General features: G+C 41.3%; 1 protein-coding gene across 12 annotated transcripts in view; it reads left to right on the top strand.

Moving 5' to 3' along the window:
- Window positions 1–23,879, top strand: part of jakmip3 (Janus kinase and microtubule interacting protein 3) — a 347,134-nt gene that overhangs the window by 81,668 nt on the left and 241,587 nt on the right. For all 12 annotated transcript variants that reach the window (XM_073027549.1, XM_073027548.1, XM_073027547.1 and 9 more), the window contains exon 2: window positions 17,959–18,202. In XM_073027549.1, coding sequence (XP_072883650.1) covers window positions 18,068–18,202 — 135 coding nt within the window. In that variant the 5' untranslated portion in view covers window positions 17,959–18,067. The remainder of the gene's footprint in view (window positions 1–17,958; window positions 18,203–23,879) is intronic.

The following is a 23,879-nucleotide window of genomic DNA, read 5'->3' as shown; positions in this document are numbered from 1 at the left end:
GCTGTGAAGTCTGATGTTGTGAGACAAACTTGCAGATCCTGGAAGTAGTGTTTTACCAGATTTGTTATTGTTGCAGGCACCTGAAAGAATGCAAAAGCAGTCCACAGCACAAAATTAGGAACTGATCCATAGGCTTTGGCCAGGTTGAGGAACAAGACATGCAGATCCTTTCCTTGTTTCTTAGCTGTCTGATGCCATATTTGATGCCATATGACACTGATATTTTCAAGGCATCCCGAGAAGCCTGCTATGCCAGTCTTTTGGATTGATGTGTCAATGAAATGGTTTTGTTTCAGATATTTTTGTAAGCCTTTGTGCCAACACGCTGAAAAAGATCTTACCTTCTATGTTCAGAAGGTTTATTTGGCGAAACTGTTCAATGGTGGACGAATTCTTTTCTTTTGGGATCAGAACTCCCCCCGTTCTTCTCCAGGCTTTGGGGATAACTTGCTTTTCCACGCAACCCTCATGTTTCTCCAGAGGGATCTCAGAACATCTGGGGTGTTCTTGTAAACACAATACGGAACACTGTTAGGGCCTGGCACTGGTGCCGATCTTGCCTTCCTCACTGCCTTTTTCACCTCACTCAGCTTGGGAGGGCTGATGTTGTGGGGGTGAGATTGGTGGGATGTCAGCTGGGACAAGTATCGGTTCATCTTTTAGCTCATCAGTGTGGGTGGCTCTGAGATATCTTTCAACCTCCTCTTTTGATGCTTTCAGGGATCCGCTTTTCTCTTTTGTGAAAATGCCTTACACATATTTAAAGGGGTCTTTGTAGAAGTCTGTTCTAGCTTATTCCTCCTTTTTGCGTCGTTTCCTTAAATTCTCTGTTCTGCACAACTTCGAGAGCCTCTGTTTTAGGTCCTCTTGAAGGAGGTTGATGCCCTCCCCTTCTTCTGCTGTTGCTTTTTTCCACAACTTCCTCAGCCCTCTTCTTTCTTTAACAAGTCGTTGGATTTCCTGGAGATGAAGGGATTTAGGGGGAGGAGGCATATCTTTCCTACTGACTTGTTCCTTCACTCCAAATTTCTCCTTTCCATAGCTGTAGATCAGGTTGCCCATCTTCTCCAACTTCTTTTCTGCTGATCCCTTGATGCCACTTAAGATCAGGTTCACATCTGCATTGATGGTTTCCCACTCCTTGCTGTTAGACTTTGGCCATTTCACCAACGGCTTACGTCCTTGCATGTTCTCCACTTTACGATGTGCCTGGCTGTGTCTTGGACTGCTGCTTGTACCTGAAACTTCTTCCACATCCCGTAGGGTGCTGATACTCTGCGGACTGTGGATTTCTCCCTGCCGCTGAGTTTCATCCAACTGATTTGACCTTCCTCTTAACAGAATCTGGTCAATGCGGGGCCCTAGGTTGGATATTTTCAAGCATTTCTTCCATCCTTGATGAATTTTAAGACCATGAATTGATGGTCCAGCCACACCTACAGGTCTGAAGAACATGTCCAGCTGCTTGTTTCTCAAGAGTATTGCCACTTAATCTAACTCAGTTTTGTTCTCTATATGTACTTAGTGGGATTCCATTGTACTGCTGCCATAAAGTTAGCAAATTTTATGACATATGCCGGTGATATTAATCCTGATTCTGATTCTGATTCTGTCTGTGAGGAGTTTGTATGTTCTCCCAGTGAATGCATGGGTTTCCTGCCACAGTCCAAAGTTGGTAGGTTAATTGCTCATTGTAAATTGTACCTTGATTTTGCTAGGGTTAAATTGTGGTGGCTGGGCGGTGTGGCTCGAAGGGCCGGAGGACATATTCGGCGTTGGATCTCAATAAGTAAAATAAAAGCCATTACTAAACTTCTACGTAATCGATTCAGTAGTGAGGTCAGAGCATACTGACTCAGAGAACAATCCATAGTAAGAAAAACAATGGATCCTCGAATGAAGCAGAAAATAGAAGAGTTTTAAAACAAAGTTAATGATGAGTGGACAGCCTGGATTTCCAAAGGATAGGTCTCACTTCATCAATCTTCCAGAAATATTTCAAATGTTAACAGAGAAAATAAACAAACATATTGGACTATGTATAGCTTATTTAGATTTCAGAAGAGGCATTTGATAAGTTGCCATGCAATAGGTTAGTAAATAACATCAGAATATTATGGATTCAGGCCAGCATGAACTGCATCCTTATGTGAGCAATGGCCTAGCTATCACCTCACTGAAAATGCAAGACTCTTTTGACTGCGTGCAAGGTACTGCATCCTAATATGTTGCTTTCCCATTACTCTCTTTCTCATCTTCTTATTGCTCTACAAATGTCAGCAAACACCTAGCCCTCTGAACACATGGTCTTGGAAGAATCAATAAGTGTCTGAATCAAGTGTACATCATCCTTGTCCCTCACATTCATTTATTTTGCTAAACAAAATGACAGAAGAAAAGCACATAAAGCAAACAAGTGCAAGTTGGAAACATGATCCAAAATCTTTGGGTATCCAGCAGGAGACGGAAGGACCTCCCTACAAGATCATTGTCCAGTGACTTCTGACGCATTGAATCTCTTTTTGGTCATGGGACGTTACTGCATTTTGAAGTTGAAGCTTCGAGATTATGCATGTGTTTACTTATAATTGACATAGTTTAGAAGCCTAGAATTATTTGCAGAACCTTGTTTGGTGTTCTCTAACCAAGCAGAAAGTGATGAACTTGCCTTTTCTTCTGTGGAAAGACTCAGGAACCTCCTTATGTGTGGGAGTGAACAGGACAGTAGGATCTGAAGTTGATGCTTGTATCATCAGTTTTAAATGCATATGGGTAAAGAGACTGTGAGCCACAGTTGCAAGCATAATGTTTGTTCAGCAGCTATGTTGTTCACAGTTCAGCAGCTCCTGTTGTGTCTGCAATGCATGACTAATTTTGATCAGCACATCTTTGCTAAAATGGAATATCTAGGCGTTTTTCTCACTTGAATGCATAAATGGCAATTTCTTCCTGGACTATTTGTAGATTCTTATTTCTCCTTTTGCTCCTTCCTCCTCTCTTATAGGTTGTCTACTCTGAAGATCCTTTCCTGCTCTTTATCAACTTTTCGGCTCAAAGGAATAGGAACAACTGCTCCCTTTTCTGCCAGAATTGCACATGGATAAAGGTTAAATGGAGCCAAAACAATTCAAATTAATTTAGAGAATGAAAGTTCTTCTTCAATACACCAAATACTGCAGTCCTTCCCAAAAGAATTAACTTCAAGTACATTACCAACAGACCTTAAATACCTTAACTGATGTTCTGGGATAAATATGTGTGTGTGGTGGATTGATTTTTCTTGTTTCAAATTCGTGCTGTACAAAGATTAACTAAATGACAGGTTACAGGTAAATGCAAGTAATTTCAAGATTACTGTACCCCTCTTCCCATGTTCCAAACTCTCATTTGCATGAAAGAAATCAGATGCACAGCAACATCTTTGCCACTAGGAAAACAGTTGTTGTTTAGTATGCTGCACATTTGTGGAGAAGACCAACACCAGATGCTCTCGATTTAAAATAGTCAACAAGAAATGAATTAATGAACTGAAAAAAAAATCTTCTTCAACCAGAAAATGGCCAGAAGGCAGAACTCATGGAGTTCACTTTGATATATTAGTATGTGTGAGGGAGGAGTAGGGCCGACTAAAAGAGTTAGACTTGGGATAGAGAAGGCTTGAGCATAGACCAGGGGATGGAATGACCTTTCTAGTATTTTTTAATGTTCTTGGTTTCGATCGCTTCTGCTCTTTTATTTAGCTCAAAGCAAGTGTTCAGAATATGAAAGATTCTCAAGAACAAATTATTTCCCTGTGACTGTATGTGCTGGAATACAGAGATTGAACATGATTCATGATCTGCATGAGCTGAATTTTAAAAACCAAATATAAGATAATATATTTTGAATGTATCCATTTTGTAGCAGTAACATTGAAACAGTGCTTATTATAAGATAGATTTAAAGGATTTTGTTATAATTCTTTCCAGCAAAATTGATTTTTTTTGAAAATTTGAATCTGATTACCATGAGATGATGAAATTTCTATGCGATGTTAAATATTAAAAATGTAAGTTTATTGAATTCCCGGTGCAGGGTAAAGCAGGACGACAGCTAATATTTGCTGATCCTTGTCCATCAAAACGAGTAGTATTCAGAATGTGGAATGAGTAACAAACCTTGCAGCAGCTTCTCTTCAGTGTTGTTTTTAAGTCTATTTAGCCCTCACCATCACCCTGCTTGTGCCCTCAAAGTGATGTGCTTAGTTAGTGGTTTTACAACACGCACAAAATGCTGGAGGATCTCAGCAGGTCAGGCAGCACCTACGGAGAGAAATAAACATCGGGCCTTTCAGGCCAAGACCCTTCATCTGGACTGCAAAGGAATGGGGCAGAAACCAGAATAAGAAGGTAGGGCTTGGGAAAGAAGTAAAAGCTGGCAGGTGATAAGTGAAACCAGATGGGAGTGTGGGAGTGGGGTGCGATGAAGAAAGAAGCTGGGAGGTGATAGGTGGAAAAGGTAAAGGACTGAAGAAGAATGAATTTGATAGGAGAGACCATGAGAGAAAGAGGAGTGGAGGCACTAAAGAGTGGTCATGGGCAATGAGGAGAAGAGAAGAGGTGAGAAGGGAATCAGAATAAGAAATGAAAAAAGAATGAAGTGAATTAGAGAGAAAAAGAGAAAGGGAATTACCAGAATTTAGAGAAATCAACATTTGTGCTATCAGATTGAAGGCTACCTGTACGGAATATGAAGTATTGCTCTTCCATCCCGCGTGTGACCTCAATGTGGCAGTAGAGGAGGCCATGGACTGACAGGTTGGAATGGAAATGGGAAGTCAAATTGAAATGTGCCAACGCAGGGAAATCCTGCTTTCTGCAGTGGACGGAGCAAAGGTGCTTGAGAAAGTGTTCCCCCAGTCTACATTGGGTCTCACTGATGTAAAAGAGACCACACTGGGAGCTCCAGATATGTTAGATGATCCCAACAAACTCATGGACGAGGTTTTGCCTCACCTGGGAGGACTGTCTGGGACCCTGAATGGCAGTATGACAGGACGTGTAGGGGCAAGTGCAGCAATTTTCATGCTTGAAGACATAAGTGCCAGGAGAGAGATCCCTGGGGAGAGACAAATGGACAAAGGGGTCAGTTAGAGACTGATCCCTACAGAAAGTGGAGAGCAGAAGGAAGGGAATGTCGTGCTTAGTAGTAGGATCCCGTTGTAGATAGCAGAAGTTACGGAGAATGATATGCTGGAGATACAGGACCCATTCTATTGGTTAATGTAAATACATGGCTTTCTTCTTATAACCTAAAATTATTATGTTAATTACACCAATTAAATATATTGCAATTGTTGAATGCAAATCAGGGCCAGACTTCACAAGATTGGTATCCCTGCCATTTTTGTCCCTATCCATATTGCCTCATTTTATCTGTGAATAGTGAGAAGCAACATGGGGAGGTTGCCAAATTTAGTCATATTTAAAAGGACCTTATATTGTCCACATTTCAAACTCTGCAAAAGTCTCAAGCCAATTTTCCGATATACCAAATCCTTATTTTTCATCAAGGAGGGGGCATAGATGATGAAAGGCATGGATACCACTAAGGCTGTTAGCAATGACACATTCAACAAGTGCCCATCCCCTCCTTGGACATAACAACTTCAACGTAAGTTTCAGCTTGTAGGTTTCCATTTCAGCTTGTGTGTAAACCCTCACTGCTGACACCCCGACTCACCACTGGCCCTGCACATCTGTCCCCAGCTCCAGCTGCAAAACTTCTCACATTCCTTACTCCTGATGTTCACACCCTGACTTTATGATTACACAGATCCACAAATGATAAATAGGCCAATAACAAAGACGTTTGTATATTAGTATTTGACTTTTTATTTAGATGACATTAAAGTGAATGTGTATGAAGCTTCTGGCAAAATAGGGGAGTCTTCATGGCTATTGCACCTTCCCTGGAGGAGAAGAAACAGTAACAGAAAGGAAGTTTAGAGAGCTGTAGTTATAGAAAAGCCGGGTAATAAATTATGTGTTGTCAGGACTTATTTCCCTCTTCATTAAACATCTAGACTGAAGGAAGTGTCTCCAAAGAGCAGTTAGTAACAAGGCCAGGTTCCTCTAGGGAGGCTCTCACCAAGTTAGTAACAAAGTTGGGCTTGTCTCAGGAGGTTGTCACCAAGTTTGTAACAAGGTTGGGTTTCTCTAGGAAGGCTATCACCTAGCCCTGCCATTGTCCACACAAGACCTTCAACTTACTGCTACAATAGCACAGTTCTGCCTGAACTAATAAATATCACTGCAGCCCTCAGCTTCTTTGCCCCTGGCTTTTTCTAGTTGCCAGAGAGAATTCTTACGAGTGTAAATCTAAAGCTATGCTTGCAATAAGTCATTGAATAATGTTGTTAGCTGAGGCAAGCAGTTTCATTGCATTTTCTACTGACAAAATCAATGGTAGGATTCACATGCAGAACTCCACTCACTGCCTTTGCTTCAGGTCACCTCTCTGCCTTTGTGGATTGCAAAGGCTTCTTTCCCATCATGTGTGCAGCTCCCTGGTAAGTCTCAGGCTCGCTCAGCTCACTTCCGTCTAGGACTCTAGGGGGAGTGGCCTTCAGCCCCGCCAAACTGGACAATCAGCTTGTGCAGATGCTGTGTGATGTCCCCACCCCGCCAAATAACAGACAGTACACCATATGCGAGGTAGATGATTACACTTTATAGATCTTACTGGAACTATGTATTTAACGAGATACAATATAAAAGGAAAAGGAAAAGGCGCCAAAGTTTTCAAAGTCCAACCACTTTGTGCACAGCCAAAGTTAACGAAGTCTTCTTGCCACCATTCGATCCTTTCCAACCTCCTCGACCCGTCACCTGGGACCAACAACAGTGCTCCACATGAATCTGTCCTCGTCTCCTCTCCTCGCCGAAACCCCTGGGCCTCGGACCCCCGCTCAGGGCCGTTCCATCGCCCAGCTTACAACATCGCGTCTTCTCCCCCTAACCCCCTCGCGCCATCTCCCCAAAAGTCCACGGAACCACAGACCCACAAGAACAAATAACATCCATCCCAATTGGTTAACAAAGGAATACAACACCCATTATCAGCAATCATAACCCACACAAGCTTTGAGAGAAAACACCCTCTCACCAGTTAGCATAACAAAGAAGCATTTTTACTTTTAAAAAAGAAGCCATTTTGATTAACACATGTAGTAACACAAAGAAAGAAGAAAAAAGAAACCTGTTACACCAAGAAGAAAGCACCTTACACGTGCAATGGACATATGATGATCAGCATGAATTTCTGTGCTAGTAATCTATCTGCTGACTTTGCTCCTGAGCAGCAAGTGAAAGGCTCAAAGATAAACTTCTTCAATTTTGGATAGCTTGCTTTCTCTGCCTACATCAGAATTGGTCATATTTTTGATGCAACTCATCCGTCTGCAATATTATTTTTTGTTTTCCCTTTTCATTTGCACACCATGTCATGTCATTTGGAATATATCTAACTTCTATGTCACTCTCTAACCATCCATTAATAACTCTTCTCCATTCTGGCCTCACCCTATCATAGATATCCCCTTTGTTGTACCTATTCACTACACTAACTCATCTTTTCTTCGGGGCAACTTAAAACTGACATTTTTTCTCCATCTCTTTTCTGATGAAGGTCTAAAACATTAACTCCGTTTCTCCTTCCACAGGTGATGCCTGACCTGCTGAGTGATTCAGCAATTTGTGTTTTTATTTCAGATTTACATTTCCCTCAGTTTATAATTCCAATTTGGAACCCATAAGGCTGAATTCCAAGACCACCAGATCCAAGTTTGTCCTTAAGCAATTCTTTAAAGTTCAAAGTAAATTTATTATCTGTGTGTGTGTGTATGTCACCATATACAACCCTGAGGATCATTTTCTTCTAGGCATACTCAATAAATCCATAATAGAATAATCTCTTAGAAGATTGCGAAGTTACAGCATGACAACTAAAACTTTGACGAACATTTATAGGTGTGTTGTGGAGAGTATATTGACTGGCTGTGTCACTGCCTAATATGGAAACACCAATACCTTTTTGTAAAAAATCCAACAAAAAGCAGCAGATATGGCCTAGTCCATCAGGTAAAGGTGGTAAAACCCTCCCCACCATTGAGTACATCTACAAGAAGCACAGAATGAAACACTGTTGCAGGAAAACAGCATCCATCATCAGGGACTCCCACCTGCCAGATCATGCTCTCTACTCACTGCTGCCATCAGAAAGAAGGCACAGGAGCCTCCGGACTCATACACCAGTTTCAGGAACAGTTACTATCCCTCATCTATCAGGCTTTTGAACTAAAGGAGATAACTTCACTCAATTTCATTTGCCCCATCCATGAAATGTTCCCACAACCCACAGAATCACTTTCAAGGACTCTTCATCTCATGTTATTGATATTTATTGCTTGTTTATTTTTTCCTTACTTTTTGCACTTGCAGTTTGTTGTCTTTTGCAAACTGGTCGAATGCCCAAGTTGGTGCGGTCTTTCAGTGATAGTACTTAAGTAACTGGGACCTTTATAAAAAAAATGTGCATGAAGGGAAATGTGACTGAGCCCAACTTTTGCATCTCTTGTGTTCCTCAGTGTAGAAGTCATCAAAAGGAACAGTTTCAGAGTGTGGCCGGGAGAATCGGCTCCTGCAAATTAAGGGAGAACTGTACAATTTATGGTTGATAGCAATCTGTCAATTAGTTGTGATAGAACCATGCACAAATTGATAGTGGACTCCTCCATATCTTACAGTAGTCCTATGACAGATAATCCAATGGATACAACACTTACTGGTCTACCAATAGCAGTTTACTTGTGAAAGTAGAATCTCAAAATTCTGTGACACTCTGCCCTCTTCAGCAGAGTGGAATGAGAATATGAGTGTTCTTTTTTTGTGAAGTTATTCCATGGATTTCTCTTTGAAAGCGCATCTGGTTCCCAGTTTGTCTTCAATAAATCACCCAATGGAAAGCACTTTAATTCATCGGTACCAAATGAGGTGGCAGTTAGGTGCATATTACGGGGAAGCTATATTACACAATATGTTGCTGGAAGGCTCAAGATAAATTGGTAAATTGATTTATTATTTTCACATGATGTGATACAGTGAAAAATGGTGGTTTTCATGCCATTCATACAGATCACTGAATTACAACATTGCATTGAGATAGTCTTATAACTGATGCTGTCCTTGAGCTTGGTGGGATGTGCTTTCAAGCTTTTGAATCTTCTGCTTGATGGGAGGAAGGAGAGGAAAGAATGGTGTGGGTGTGTTCTTTTATTATGTTGGCTGAATACTAAGGCAATGAGAAATATGGAGAGAGTCCATGGAGGAGAGATAATTCCATGATGTACTGAGCTTTGTCTATAAATCTCTGCAGTTTATCATGGTCTCTTTCCATACCAAGGAATGGTGCATCCGGATAGGATGTATTGATAAAAATCGGTGAGGGTCAATGGGGACGTGCCAAATGTATTCAGCTTTCTATTGAAGTAGAGGCTTTGATGAGCTTTCTTGACCATAGCGTCAACATGGTTGAACCAGGGCAAGATACTGATGATGTTCACTCCTTGGAATGAAACCTTCTCAACCGCAACACCATTGATGTAGACAGTAAGTATGCACTGCCCCCTTTCTGAAGTCAATGGCCAGCTCTTTTGTTTTGCTGACTTTGGGGGAACGGTTACTGTCATGGCATTACGTCACTAAGTTCTTTATCACCTTTCTGCACTCCGAACCATCGTTATTTGAGATTCAGTCCACAACTGCCAACTTGTAAATGGTGATCGAGCAGAATCTGCCCACTCAGTCGTGACTGTATAGAGAGCAGAGGAGGAGGCTGAGAACACATTCTTGTGGGGCACCAATGTTGAGGATAATTGCGGTAGAGGTGTTGATGCCTATCCTTAATAAAGGACCAGTACATAATGGTAGCTATGGCAGTAGAAAAGAGTGAGAATGCAAAGCCAGTTGTTGTCAAACTGAAGTGTGGAAGATGACTGAGGAAGATAACTAAGAATGAGAGGAAGATTGCGGATAATCTGCTGGAACAAGTCTCTGACCTTGTCATTTCCCAGGCTGCATGACCTTACTTTCCCAATGATGTTCGTCCTTTCTTTGTAACAGGGTTCCTCATCCAGCAGCCTTCTGCCAGATTTTGAAGTTGTCCTGATAAACATCACCAATCTAAGATATCTAAAAATTTTCTTTTTTATCTGTCAGTATTCAAATTTGTCAAAATTGCAATACATTGATGTTACTTTTCTCTTTAGGTTCTACTTTATATTCTTCACCATTCCTTTATATCATTGAGGCACAGGAGCTTTTATCACCCTAGATATCTTAATTAACATCAGTACCTGCTGAGCAAGGAACCAAACAGAAAGCTGTATACATGTTAGTGGCAAAATGCTTAGGAACTGAAATGTTTTGCATTACATCTACAATTAACAAGGAAGGATTTATTTCTGTAATTAAACAGTTGCTAGTCTGGAAATTGTATTTGCCTCTACTTTCAGCTCCTTTGTGTTTAAATCTTGAATCTTCACCCACAACTTTGAGAATGATCGGAAGGCAATATTTCACTACCACCTATCCAACGTTAAGAAAGATTTATTTTTTTCTCTCTCTCACTGCTTCTAATCCACTCTTGGTCTACACATTTTTTTGAATTTGCCATAATTCCCCACCGCACACTCTCATCCACCTATGACCTACATGCCCCCCTCCAGATCCCTCCCCTACATTGCTCCATCTACTAACCTCTCGTTTTAATTCCTTGTACGCTTCCGTTTCTCACTCAGCTGCCTTTGTCTCCCAACTCCACTTTTCTTCCCCCCACCCCCACCACCTGGCTCCATCTGCTCATTATCGCTCACCCCTGCGTGATCCATTTATCGCTGACTGGCATCCTCTGTTTCACTCCTCCCCTCTCTTCTTTATGTATATTGTCAACTCTCTGTTGGGATGAAGGATGTTGACCCAAAATTTCAACAATTCTTTTCTTTCCACAGATAGCGCTCAACCAGCTGAATTCCTCCAGCGGTTTTTTTTCTCCCCCAACATCTGCCATCTCTTGTGTCTCTTCATCAGCACCTTCTGAGGAATAACGGAGGTATTCAATAAATGCTGGTCTTTCTGGTGTTTACATCCTGAAAAACGTTAAGGAAAAAAATATATAAGTGGCTTCTCTGGCTTTGTGAAAACATTGTCATTTTGATGGCCTAGAATCACCTCGGAGGAAATTCTGCTCCTCTGATGTAGTAAGGATGTCAAAAGTAACAAGAATAAGGCTGAAGAATAGGGTTGAGAGGGAACAATAAATGAGTCATGATTAAATGGTGGAGCAGACTCTAAGTGCCATGTGACTTTATTCTGCTCTTATGTTTTATCGTTTAACGTATGTTATGATCAGAGGTACTATTGTGCCAATCAGCATTGGAACATTGTTTAAGTGCTTTGCTTTAACTCTCAGCGTATTGTTGCTTTTCTTCTGCTTGTTTAGCAATATGCATGTTTGAATCAGCTTCAGTTCAGCACCAACAAACATAAGTATCTTTTTTACATCAAGGGCCAGACTGGGATTCTGAATGAGCTCAGACCCAATTTGAATGGATCGGGAGTCACAGACTCCTTAAGATATTGTTGCTCATTCCTTCCTGATTGTTAAATTATTCTTGGTCAGTAGGGGCTGTATTGAACTTCCAGCTGTTGTGTTGGTAATTGATGGTATTGTATTCATGCTGTATTATATACTGGCACAGGTTCAGTAATCCATTTATTTCAATACAGAGGAAATATTCTAACTGCAAGAGGTAAGTTTCAGGTCATGAGCAGTTTTGAATTGAGTCAATAATAAAAGTATTCAAGTGTTTCACAGTGTTTGTATTTTATTTATATTTGTCCTTCTATAATTTCTAATTGTTGATTGTTTTAATAATCTTTAGTAGTTTTAAATGGCTGCAAATGTCAAAGTTCAAAGTACATTTATTATCAAAGTATATAGCTCTGAGATTCATCTTCCCCGACAGTTTACATAGCATAAATTCCAGATGCATGTCTTAACTGACTGTCCAAGCATTTCTGTTGTTGGGGCTCTCACCTTGGACAGGGAATTCTCCCACTACACTTGTTTTACCAGTCAGCAGTTAGCTTTGGAATTAGTTTGGCTCCGCAGGTAAATGTGGGTCGGAGACCAATAAGTGACATGGCTGGCTGCTTACTGCAGTGGGCTGGATCACACCCCACATGCCAAATATTTTGTGCCATTAAGTTAAGGCTTACTCATTAATGACAAATGTTACTTTATGTTCACTTACACCCACATATAGGCTTTGTTCTTTGCTGCAGAGAAATGTACTCTTGACTGCTGTAAAATCAGAGAATTAATTAAATGTTGCATTGTGACAAGGACACATAGTATCTTTTGCTCAGAATTGCTTGACATTTCTCTTCACACCAGATTCGTACTCCTGCAGGTACACAGTTGTTTTATTCATGTGGGGCATTCATTTGCAAGGGACAATTTCCTTCCGTAATAGCTGGGAAATTGTCATTCCGATTCGAGAGGTGGAAAGCACTTTGTGATGGAAGGAACAGTTCAGCTATTCAGCACCTTTCCAGCCTGATAGCATTTAACACCATCATCCGCTCAAAACTAATCCGAAATCTCCAAGACCTGGGCCTCAATAACACCTTGTGCAATTGGATCCTGGATTTCCTCGCTTGTTGACCCCAGCCAGCTCAGATTGGCAACAACATCTCCTGCACAATCTCCTTCAGCACAGAAGCACCATAGGAATATGTACTTAGCCCCCTGCTTTACTCACTATACACCAATGACTGTGTGGCTAAGTACAGCTCCAACACCATATACAAGTTTGCTGTTAACACCACTCTTGTGGGCTGTATTAAAGGTGGTGATGAATCAGACTGAAAATTTGGCTGAGTGGTGTAATAACAACAACATCTCAGTCAATGTTAATAAGACCAAGGAACTGATCGTAGACTTCAAGAGAGAGAAACCATAGGTCCATAAGCCAGTAATCATCGGAGGATCAGAGGTGGAGAGGGTCAGTAATGTTAAATTCCTTAATGCCACTATTTCAGAGGATGTGTCCTGAACCCATCATGTAAATATAATTGTGAAGAAAGCACGACAGCACCTCTACTTCCTCAGGAGTCTGCGGAGATTCAGCATGTCACTGAAAACCTTGGCAAACAAGATGTTTAGAGGAAAGTGTGCTGATTGGCTGAATTACAGCCTGGTGGAAACACCAATGCCTTTGAGCAGAAAATCCTACAAAAGGCAATAGATTTGGCCCAGTACATCACAGGTCAAACCCTCCCAACCATTGAGCACATCTACATGAAACAGTGCCATAGAAAAGCAGCATCAATCATCAAAGACCCTCACCACCCAGGCCAAGCTGCCATCAGATGGGAGGTACAGGTGTCTCAGGAGGTTCAAGAACAGTTACTAACCTCAACCATCAGGCTCTTAAGCGAAAGGGGATGGCTGCACTCATTTAATGACTCATTTAAGAACTCTGGTATATTGTCATTTCTTGCTCATTATTTATTTCTGTTTATTTATATCTGCATTTGCAGAGTTTGTTTACAGTTACTGTTCTATAAATTTGCTAAGTATGCCCATAGGAAAAGGAATCTCAGGGTTGTATGTGGTGACACGTATGTACTCTGATAATAAATTTTACTTTAACTTTGAACTTTGAGAATGTTGCAGGTCACCCTAGACAACAAACAGTTTCCATTTTACCAATATCTGTAAGTTAATTTTGTTCATAAGTCAGAAAGTAAACAAAAATCACTCAAAATAGTAACCATACCTCCACAGTATTATAATGAATAGCATCAAGAGATTGATAAGAAAGAACAGTTACCTAAAGTGAAAAGAGAAAAGAAATTAGTTTTGCCATTCATATTATGTACAGTACTGTGCAAAACTCTTGGGCTCATAGCTAAGGTGCCTAAGACTTTTGCACAGCACTGTAGTAATTTTATGTATTGCACTATACTGCTGCAAAAAAAACAAATTCATGACATATGTGAGTGATGATAAACCTGATTCTGATATGGGTCTGTATTGTGGACTGAGAGTGGGAAGGGAGCAGGGAGAGGGGAATCATGGTTGGGAAAAGGGGAATGGAGAAGGGAGGGATTGGGAAGCATGAGAGAGACATTTTTTAATGATCAATAAACCAATTGTTTGGACTCAAATGAACTTGCTTGGTGTCTCAGGGCTGGGTGTGTTTGCACCAGCACTACCCCCGCCCCCCAAACCGGCACTCCCCTGCTATCTGTCCCACACTCCTCTTGCAGCGCCCCACTCTTGCAATTCGCAACGTCATTTGCTCCCGCCAGATTTACAAACTTGCTCTTTGCTCTACTTTGACAAGAAGAGTACTGTGTAAAAGTCTTAGGCATGCTAGCTACATGCATGTGCTTAAAACTTTGACACAGTACTGTATGCCAGTCTCTTCAATTTAGTAATATTGTGGGTGCCTGCTGGTATTCATCAGTGTCCATTGGTCCGACATTCATTCTTGGAACTGGCCTGTCCTGCTATTATCTTAAAGCCAAATTAATCAGCTCTATGCTGCTGCTGATGGGCTGGAAAGACAAACAGCCTTGGAAATGCACATCTTAAATGAACAATCTCCCATGGCATGAATATGGCTCATTTCTTTTTGTAGTTTGCTGCTAATTCTTTCATTCTACACCTTCTATTACCTGATGACAGGAAAATTATACATAACCTGTATTTATTATCTGAAATTTACTTCTTTCATGATAATGCAATGTTTTACCTGTCAGCATATCCTGTATCATTTACATCCCACAGATATATTTAAACATTTCCCACACTGTAATCCATTTATTCTGAATGTATGCCATAGTACACAAGGTTAAGCACTCAAGAAAGATAATCTTATAATTAGAAAAGGTCATGATGTAATTGAATGAACTTCAGCTGAATCCATAATTTACCTCATCAGACTAAGAAAATCAAATGCTTCCATTTAGTCCATGCCCAGTTACACGTGAAACCATTGTGACAATAACAGAATAGAAAGATTTCTCAGTGACTCTCTGTAAGCTGTGTGCATACATCTACTGATGCTTCTGGACACATCATCAGTGATGTTCCTGGAATTATCAGGTGTTTCAGGTCTTTCAATATCATACACCCTTCTCCAGGTGACCCAGCCGGGGCTGATCAGACCCCAGCTTGTGTCCAGATGGCTAGCTACACATGACTCTATGGCTCCCCTCTCTTGAGCCACAGCCATTTTGAGGCCCTCTCTGCTGCATCGGTGTACTGTGGATGGCTCTCCTCTTCCTCTCTTCCTCGATGCCCAAATTGCTGTAGGCTCTGGCTAAGGAACAGGCTGCGAATCCCCTACAACCAACTTCCACTGGGAGACACCTCACTCTCCATCCAGCCTGCTGGCAGTTGTTGACCAGTTCTGCTTACTTGGAGAGCTTCCTTTCAAAGGCCTCTTCCAAGTGATCTTCCCATGGGACTGTCAGCTCCAGCATCACCACCTGCTTCGTAGACTCAGACACAAGGACAATGTCTGGTCGCAGGGTGGTGGCTGCGATATAGTTGGAGAACCTCAGCTGCCATTCGAGGTTCACCAACAGCTGTCAGTCCCTTGCAGAGGTCAGGATTCCTGCCGATGTTCTTTTGGTGGGTATTGGCTGCTCCCCAGCTGTGACAAAGGCAATGGTCTGTTTGGAGGGTCGGGACCATTTGCCCACTCAACTCCTGCGCTGATGGCTTCAGTGATGGTCTTCAGGACCTGATCATACCTCCATCGGTACCTCGCATTGTGCAGCCGCTGAGGACGTGCTCCAGGGTTCCTCGCTTGGAGCATAGTGGGCACGGAGATGACTCTGCTTTGCCCCATGTGTGCAGGTTTGATGGATTTGGAAGTACATCATACACTGCCTGGATGAGAAGTTGGATGCAGTGCGGCCCGGCTTTCCAAAGCTCAGCCCAGGTCACTTTCCTCTCCACCGCATTCTCCCATCTTGTCCAAGCTCCCTGTGGCTTTATTCCCACCGCCTTGCAGGCTCTCTTCTCCTCCATTGCTGCTCTCACCTCCTCCTGAACTAGGCGGCGCCTTTCCTTCCCTCAGATGGTGTCCATTTGGGGAGTTGGAAAGGATCCGAGCCCAGCTCTGCCTCGTGTGACCACTCCCACCAGCCTCCTGTGATGCAGCCTTGCCTCTGCTTCCTGAACAGCTTCCTCTGCGCTCCACTTCCTGCCAGTCCTCACTTGGATCCCTGCTCTAGCCTCCTTCGGATCACTTGAGTCCCTGTACTGTGTCACTTCTCTGGCTCTTGTAAGTTTGAATTCCTCCTCCAGGGATTTGAAGGGCAGTTGCAGTTTGTTGTGGTGCCCATAGGGTGCGATGCTGCTCAGGCTCCTTGGCAGCCCCAGCCATCTTCTGGGGTGCTTACTGACCCTCCTCTCTAAGGTTTCGACTGTCGAGATCGAAACTGCACAGACGAGGAGGGGCCTCAGGATCCTGGAAAGGATGCCATGCTGATACACCCAGGCTTTGAACTTCCCAGGTAGGCCAGACTTGTCCACAGCTTTCAGCCAGCCATCCAACTCGGTGCAGGTCGCCTGAATGGATGCCGTGTCCTTTAGAAAGCTGTCAAAAACCTTACCTAAGCTCTTGACTGGCTTTTCTGTGATGGTTGGGATGGCTGAACCTGCGATGCTGAACCGGAATTTGTTTTCCAACTTGCCTTTCCTCAGCACCATTGATCTTGATTTGGCTGGTTTGAAACACATCCAGGCCCACTCCCCCAGCTTTTCGAACCCCTGCAGAATCCACCAGCAGTCTGGGACTGATTCTGTAGTGACTGTGAGTCACTCTGACAACTGCACTGACACTTGACCAGCCCAAGCTCATAACTATCATGCAAATTTCAGACTCTTCAATTACTCACTCCAATCTTCCCAGTGTGAAATCAGCATTCCATCTGACAGACCACACTCTGACAGGTAATTGTAAGCTTTGCTCCCACCGATCTGGCAACAAACACTCATCTACCACCCTCAATAGTCAGGTCTTTCTTCACCCTCCAATTGCAGCTTGATTTCTGAGGCAGCGTATTAGCAGTGTTCTTTCCTTGAATAAAGCCGATTTGTTAACAACAGACATGTGATATCTTGGTCTCTGTTGATTTTCCAAGTAGCAGGCCTACAGCTAGACTTTTCATTGGTGTAACACACAGTGACTGTTTAACACACCATACTCATGACTAAGGAAATTCCATTTATTCCTTGTTGTCTAAATTCCAAATATAATTTGGGTCAATAGAAAGCAACTTACTTAAGACTTTGTACCAGAAAGAGAAAAAACCAAGGGGAAAAAATTATAAAAGCAGACATAAGGTCATCAGTTAATATATTTGGTGTCATTGATATGATTAAAATAATACTTAAAGGACTGAATTATAAAATTGTCAGATACGAGGAGCAAAACTTCTGTTTATCTGACAGAAGAGCTGCAGGAAGCTTTGGAAATTATATATCTTTTGCTCTTCCAATGGATTAATTCAGAGAAATTCACCTTTTTTTTTGTAAAGCTTTACTGCTACCAAACAAAAGACACTCAGATACTTCACAAATGCATTTCGAGTTACAAGAACCTCTGTTTAAAGTTGTATTATTGAACTTCTGGGGAAATATGTGAGATAAACCTGAAAGTTTTTGTTATGATGTTCAAAGAAGTTCGATTATTAGAAATGATTTTTGTTTTGTCACAAAATGCATTCCCGTTTACCGCTAAGAATGGCTGACATATTCCAACTGTCATTCAAAGCTAAAATCCACAAAGAGGGGGGAGAGAGTAATGTGCCATCTCTTGATTTTCTTTTAAAGGTGGAAATGAAAATGTAGGCGAAAGTAGAGAGAGAAGAGAAGTCTCCAGCTCGAGAACGGAGAGTTCTCTCTGTCTGGGTTTTTGCCCTCTGGAATACAGCAGCACACAATGTCAAAGAAGAGTGCTGGCAGTCGAGCTAAGGGAGACAAGCCTGACGCCTTAGCGACTTTGCAAGCTGCCAATGAAGAGCTCAGGGCCAAACTGACTGACATTCAAATCGAGCTTCAACAAGAAAAGAGTAAGGTGTGCACTATTCTATTTCTAATAAATAACAATAATTTTGTACAGTAATTAAGCATCAGCACATAAATGTTGTAAATTCTCCCAATGTAAATTGGCAATGAAAAGTAGCGTATATGAATAAAAATTATTTGCTATGCACTGGAAATTGTTATGGATATACTTGAAGTTGCAATATATCTCTAAAGTGTGGAAGTGTTTCCATTTTTGCAGTTCATGAGTACAAGTGAATTGCAGGATTTGCACTGTAAATTATTGCTATAGCTATGAGGGACTCATAAAAAAGATGATAGAACATAATTTATGAAATTTCAGATGTTTAAGGTCTAACTGGGCTCAATCTCTTTTTTGGATCCTAAATTTAAAACATTCCTTATTCAGTAAGCCAGTAAAGTAGCCATGTAAATTTTTTTTTAAAAATTTCTACTGGCAGATATATGAATACATATAGGTCAGACAAAGAGTTAATGTTTTGTGTCCAGATCTCTTCAACAGAACTGGGAAGGATAGAAATGAAGTTAGATTCCAGTGGCAGAGAAGGTAGGAGGAATGGTTACACCAAAGGGAATATCTCAACTAGTATGAGACCAAATGACCTAAAGTGACAAATTGCTCCTAAATGATACTTGGCTATGAAATTCTGAATATTTTTGGTCTCCTAAGAAGGATTGAGAAGTGATCTCAATGAAACATACAAAATTCATACAGAGCTTTACATTCCCATATTCCACAACATGATTTATCTTATCTCTGTAAGGGATCTATGTTAACTTACACTAATATTTTCATTTTTAAACATGTAAAGAATATATTACAGGCCATATCTATATTCCAGAGTATATTATCCTCATGTTCTATATTCCTTTTCCTTGTCATTACGCTGGTTCCTTTTCTAAAATCTGAAATTTTCTGGAACTATTCCTTGTATTTCAATTACATCGTTGCCTTTGATCTAATACTACTTTTAATTCCTTTTGTCAGAAAAAACTGGACACCATTTCCTGTTTGCTTAAAATATTGTGTGTACTATTTTGTGTTTTAAAATTACAATCTGTGTGTTTATTCTTCAAGTGTTAGATGTCGCTACCTTACTGTCATCTTTTAACATGGTTTCCCAGTCTACTATAGCCAACCCGTGCTTCGTATCTTCATAGCCTATTAAATCTAAGACCCTAGTTCTATATTGAACTAAATCACTTTCAATTATTATAACAAGCTTATCTCCTTTCACTAAAGGCCTTCCTATCACAACTGGATTATTAATTAACCCTTTCTCATTGTACAAGAGTAACTAAGCAGCTAGTTCCCTTGTTGGTTCCTCAACATCTCTTATATAATCCATGAATTAGTCCTTTATTATTACTACTAATTTGATTTTCTCAGTTTGCATGTTGATTAAAGTCTCTCATGATTATTTTATTATCCTTGTAACAAAGGCCTCTAAATTTTAATTTACATCTTCTATTATTTAGGGGCCTATAGAAACTCCCACCAACGTTCCTGCACCACTGAATCTGATTATACTTGATTTTCTAAGCTATGAACCTTGCTCTGCATGTCGCCCATTATTCATAATCAGAGATACCTTCTCTCCTTTTCCACGTTACCTACCTTCTCTAAAATTCAAATATTTTGAATGAATAAATGAATATTTAGTTGTCAGCCTTAGTCATCTTGCATCCATGTAATTTTTTTTATCATAGCCATTTATTTCTAACTTTTCCATCAATTTTCATATCTTATTAAGAAAGCTTTCTGTATTCTGGTATAGATTCTTCAAGATTGACTTTTTACTGCTTTTCTTTGCACTGATTCTAACTAGAGGTGAACTGACCTGATGTAACATATCAAGGTCTCCTGGTTTACACAGCCAGAAAAGAGCCGAGAAACCTTAAACTGATCCTCCTTGATGTTTGCTGTGTAGATTTAATAAAGAATATTGGCATGTAAGTGTTAACTCAACAAATGCGGAGTTTTAGTGCATGATTTTTGTGAACCTCTGGGTAGTGTTGTAAGTACCAAGCAAGGTGACACTGAACGTCGCCTTGCTTTGAAGGGGTAAATCCTTGGCCTGCTTGGAGGAGCAAGTGCCAAAGGCCTGGACATTTGGTGGACAGCTCATCCTTTTGCTGAACCGTTTCAGGCCATTAACCCGCTCTGCACTTGACCATCATCCCATTTCCATAACATTGGCTGCATCAGGTTAGCACCTATACCTGTGAGAAAATCTGTGCCAACATTCCATGACACAATCAAGCATTGACCACACCACTGGGACCACGTGGCTCACTCTGACTGCAGCTGCAAGAGCTGGTTCTGTGCATGAAATGAGATGAGAGATAGTTTGATTTAATGAGGCCAAATCCCATGCAACAAAGGATGAAAATCTCAGAGGGAGCTGCAGAGGTCCTATTGATTAGATAAGGAGATGATACACTGCTGTTGGAGCTCCTGACCCAGTTAGTTTACTGTTAAACTGCAGTGATATTGTCCAGCTTCCCAAGTGAAAATACTGTAATGGTGTTTTCACAGGTCTCCATCAAAAATCCAAAAATTATTCAAAACACTGCTGCTGGGTCCTCACTAAGGCCAAGCAAGTAGAACATATCACTCCAGTTCTCAGGTTGCTACACTGGCTTCCTGCCCATCAGAGGATTCACTTTAAAATATAACCCTTGGTCTATAAAATTTTTGGTGTGGTCTAGGGCCAAAATACATCTCTGATCTTTTCCTGCATTAAGAACCTTCCCGAGCTCTCAGGTCATCTGGGACAGGTCTGCTTACTGTCCCCAGGGTCAAAACTAAAAATGGAGAAGCAGCTTCTAGATACTATGCTCCACATATCTGGAGTAACCTTCCAGAGGATCTGAAGTCTGCCCCACCTTTAAGCTCTTTTAAGTGGAGGCATAAAACCTTTCTGTTTGCTGTAGCTTTTAAATGTTGGCGCGTGGCCAAGGTGGTTAAGACGTGCGTCTAGTTATCTGAAGGTCGCTAGTTCGAGCCTTGGCTGAGGCTGCGTGTGTGTCCTTGAGCAAGGGACTTAACCACACATTGCTCTGTGACGACACCGGTGCCAAGCTGTATGGGTCCTAATGCTCTTCCCTTGGACAACATTGGTGGCGTGGAGAGGGGAGACTTGCAGCTTGGGCAACTGCCAGTTGTCCATAAAAATAAAACCTTGTCCAGGCTTGCGCCCTGAAAACTTACCAAGGTGCAAATCCATGGTCTATCGAGACTAACGGAGCCCTACACACTGCAGCTTTTAAATATAATCTCCTGCACTATAATTTCTATTCATCATATCTATTTTTGTGTTATTTTATTGTCTTATATATTGTCTGAAATTTGATGTTTGATTTTTATACCTTGTTCTATGTAAAGCACTTCGAACTGCCTTGAGTTTGTAAAGTGCTATGCAAATAAACTTGTTTGCTTGCTCTCAAATACAAGGCGTAGAGAGCCGGTAGTCTAGAGTGCTGTTAGTGGAGGCTGTCAGGTATCTTGTCATAACTCTGAAAACTTTCCCAGGTGGGATATGTCCTCTCCTTATTAGGAGTCAATAATTCAGTACAGGCATGGATAACTTCCTGTAGATTTTGATATAGAGGGATTTCAGGCACTGCAACAATCTGCTGGAAAAACTCAACAGGTCAAGCAGATGGATGCTGCTTTCTTATTGCTGTGCTTCTTGTGGGAGGGCTTTATCTGTGATGGACTAAGCTGTATGTACTACTGTTTGTAGCCTTTTCCATTCCTGAGCATTTGTATTTCCATACCGGGCCATGATGCAACCAGGCATGATACTCGCCATTGTGCATCTACTGTTTTTCAAGGTTTTATATGACCTGCTGAATCTTCTCAAACTTCTAAGAAAATAGAGGCACTGCCATGCCTTCTTTGCAGTCGCATTTACATGCTGATCCCAGGACACATCTGCTGAAACAATAATGACAAGTAATTGGCTTTCTTCACCTCCAATCCCCTAATGAGGTCTGGCTCATGAAACTCTAGTTTATTCCTCCGTTAGTCAATAATCAGCTCTTTTAGTTTTGCTGACGTTGAGTGAGAGTTTGTTGCTATGGCACCATTCAACCAGATTTTCAATCTCCCTCCAATAATTTGTCACCACCATTGAAAACAGTGGACTGGAAGACCTTAACCATTGGACCATAAGACAGAGGAGCAGAATTATGCTATCCGGTCTATCATGTCTTCTTCACTATGCCATTAGTAATGCCTTGTAGTCTTGCACAGGTGACTCATCCAGTTTTGTCCCAAATTCTGTGTTCTGAAGACATTATAGCTCAATGTCTTTACTCATTTCCTCAATATGATGGGCTACAGAGTTATTACCCAGAGGAATTGTTGTTAAATACAGCTATCCATTTTGAGAACAGTGGTGAGCACTTCTGATACAGCAGTCATTATTAATCTTTCACTAATTGTATGAGATTTTCCACACTTTGTATAATTTTGGGAATATTATAATAAGACCACTATCTTACTGGCTTACTTGGCAAATGACTACTGTGCAACACTTTTTAAATGCTTCTTTCGTCTTCTGGAACTGGGTAATACCTTAAGTAGACTTCTCAGGGTGCCTTTTACGGAAGTGTTCCTGCAATCTTGATGGTTTCATCACTTCATTGGACAGTTTGCAAATAAACACATGGGACATCGCTGATCTGACAGGAACAGAATAAAACCATACTCCTGTTATGTAACATTGTATTGACACACTTTAATTAGTTTCTGTTTATTAGCAGGATTAGTATTCAAGGCTTCACCACCTGCAGATTCATGGACATCGCGCTGTACGTATTTATCCATCATTAATGGGGCTAAATTCAAATAAAAAGTTAACACAAATTGGGAATGCCTATCAGATGTTGACGATAGCAGCAAATGTCCTAGATGGAATGATGGTAGTGGCACGCAAAGGAATGGTGAGGTGAAGATGAAGATGATCACAACAGCAAAAGTTACTTCGACCAGGGTTCAGATAGAAATCTGAATGTTAGTTGTGATAGAGCTGGTGTTTGGCAAGCTACATTTATACTATTCCATTTAGCACAATTGACCAATCATGTAAGGTCTCATAATCCCTAAAGCTGGTTCTTGACCGTACATATGAAGCCAAGGTCACTTTGAACATTTCAAAAGGAATTCTCTGGCTGATTGGCTGTATTTCACTGTTTGGTTTCAGCCAACACTGTGTCGTTGCGCAACCTGTTTACTGTAGATCTGTAGAGAAAGTTGAGAAGGTGTACTTCACTTACCAACTGTTAAATTGCATGGACTCGTTCTGTGCCGCGAGTCAAGAAAAACTGATGGGCATTCTGGTTGCTAATTTATGCATTCCTAATAATGTCAGTTTAGTTGGTAAGGTTGGCTGAGATTGCCAAGTTTCAGACGTGTTGTGACAATGATTGCTCACTGCTTACAGAGTTACATTTGTTCTGTGTTCCAGTGCCTCATCCTTTTTTTTGGAAGAACCTGCTCTATTAATGGTCGGTCAAGCCCCGTGCCTCAAGTTAGGGTGTCGCTTACCACCCCTCCCCACCAAGAATCTTGAACACCCCCCGACAACATCTCTTTCTCCTAATGCCCCCTTGGGACACTTAACCGCTCCCTTGGGAATCACTGTCCTAGACTCTTCCACTATAGGCCGTTCAATATT

This window comes from Hemitrygon akajei, chromosome 23, assembly GCF_048418815.1.
Source record: "Hemitrygon akajei chromosome 23, sHemAka1.3, whole genome shotgun sequence".
Classification (NCBI taxonomy): domain Eukaryota; kingdom Metazoa; phylum Chordata; class Chondrichthyes; order Myliobatiformes; family Dasyatidae; genus Hemitrygon; species Hemitrygon akajei.
This window is presented reverse-complemented; position numbering and strand designations above follow the sequence as displayed.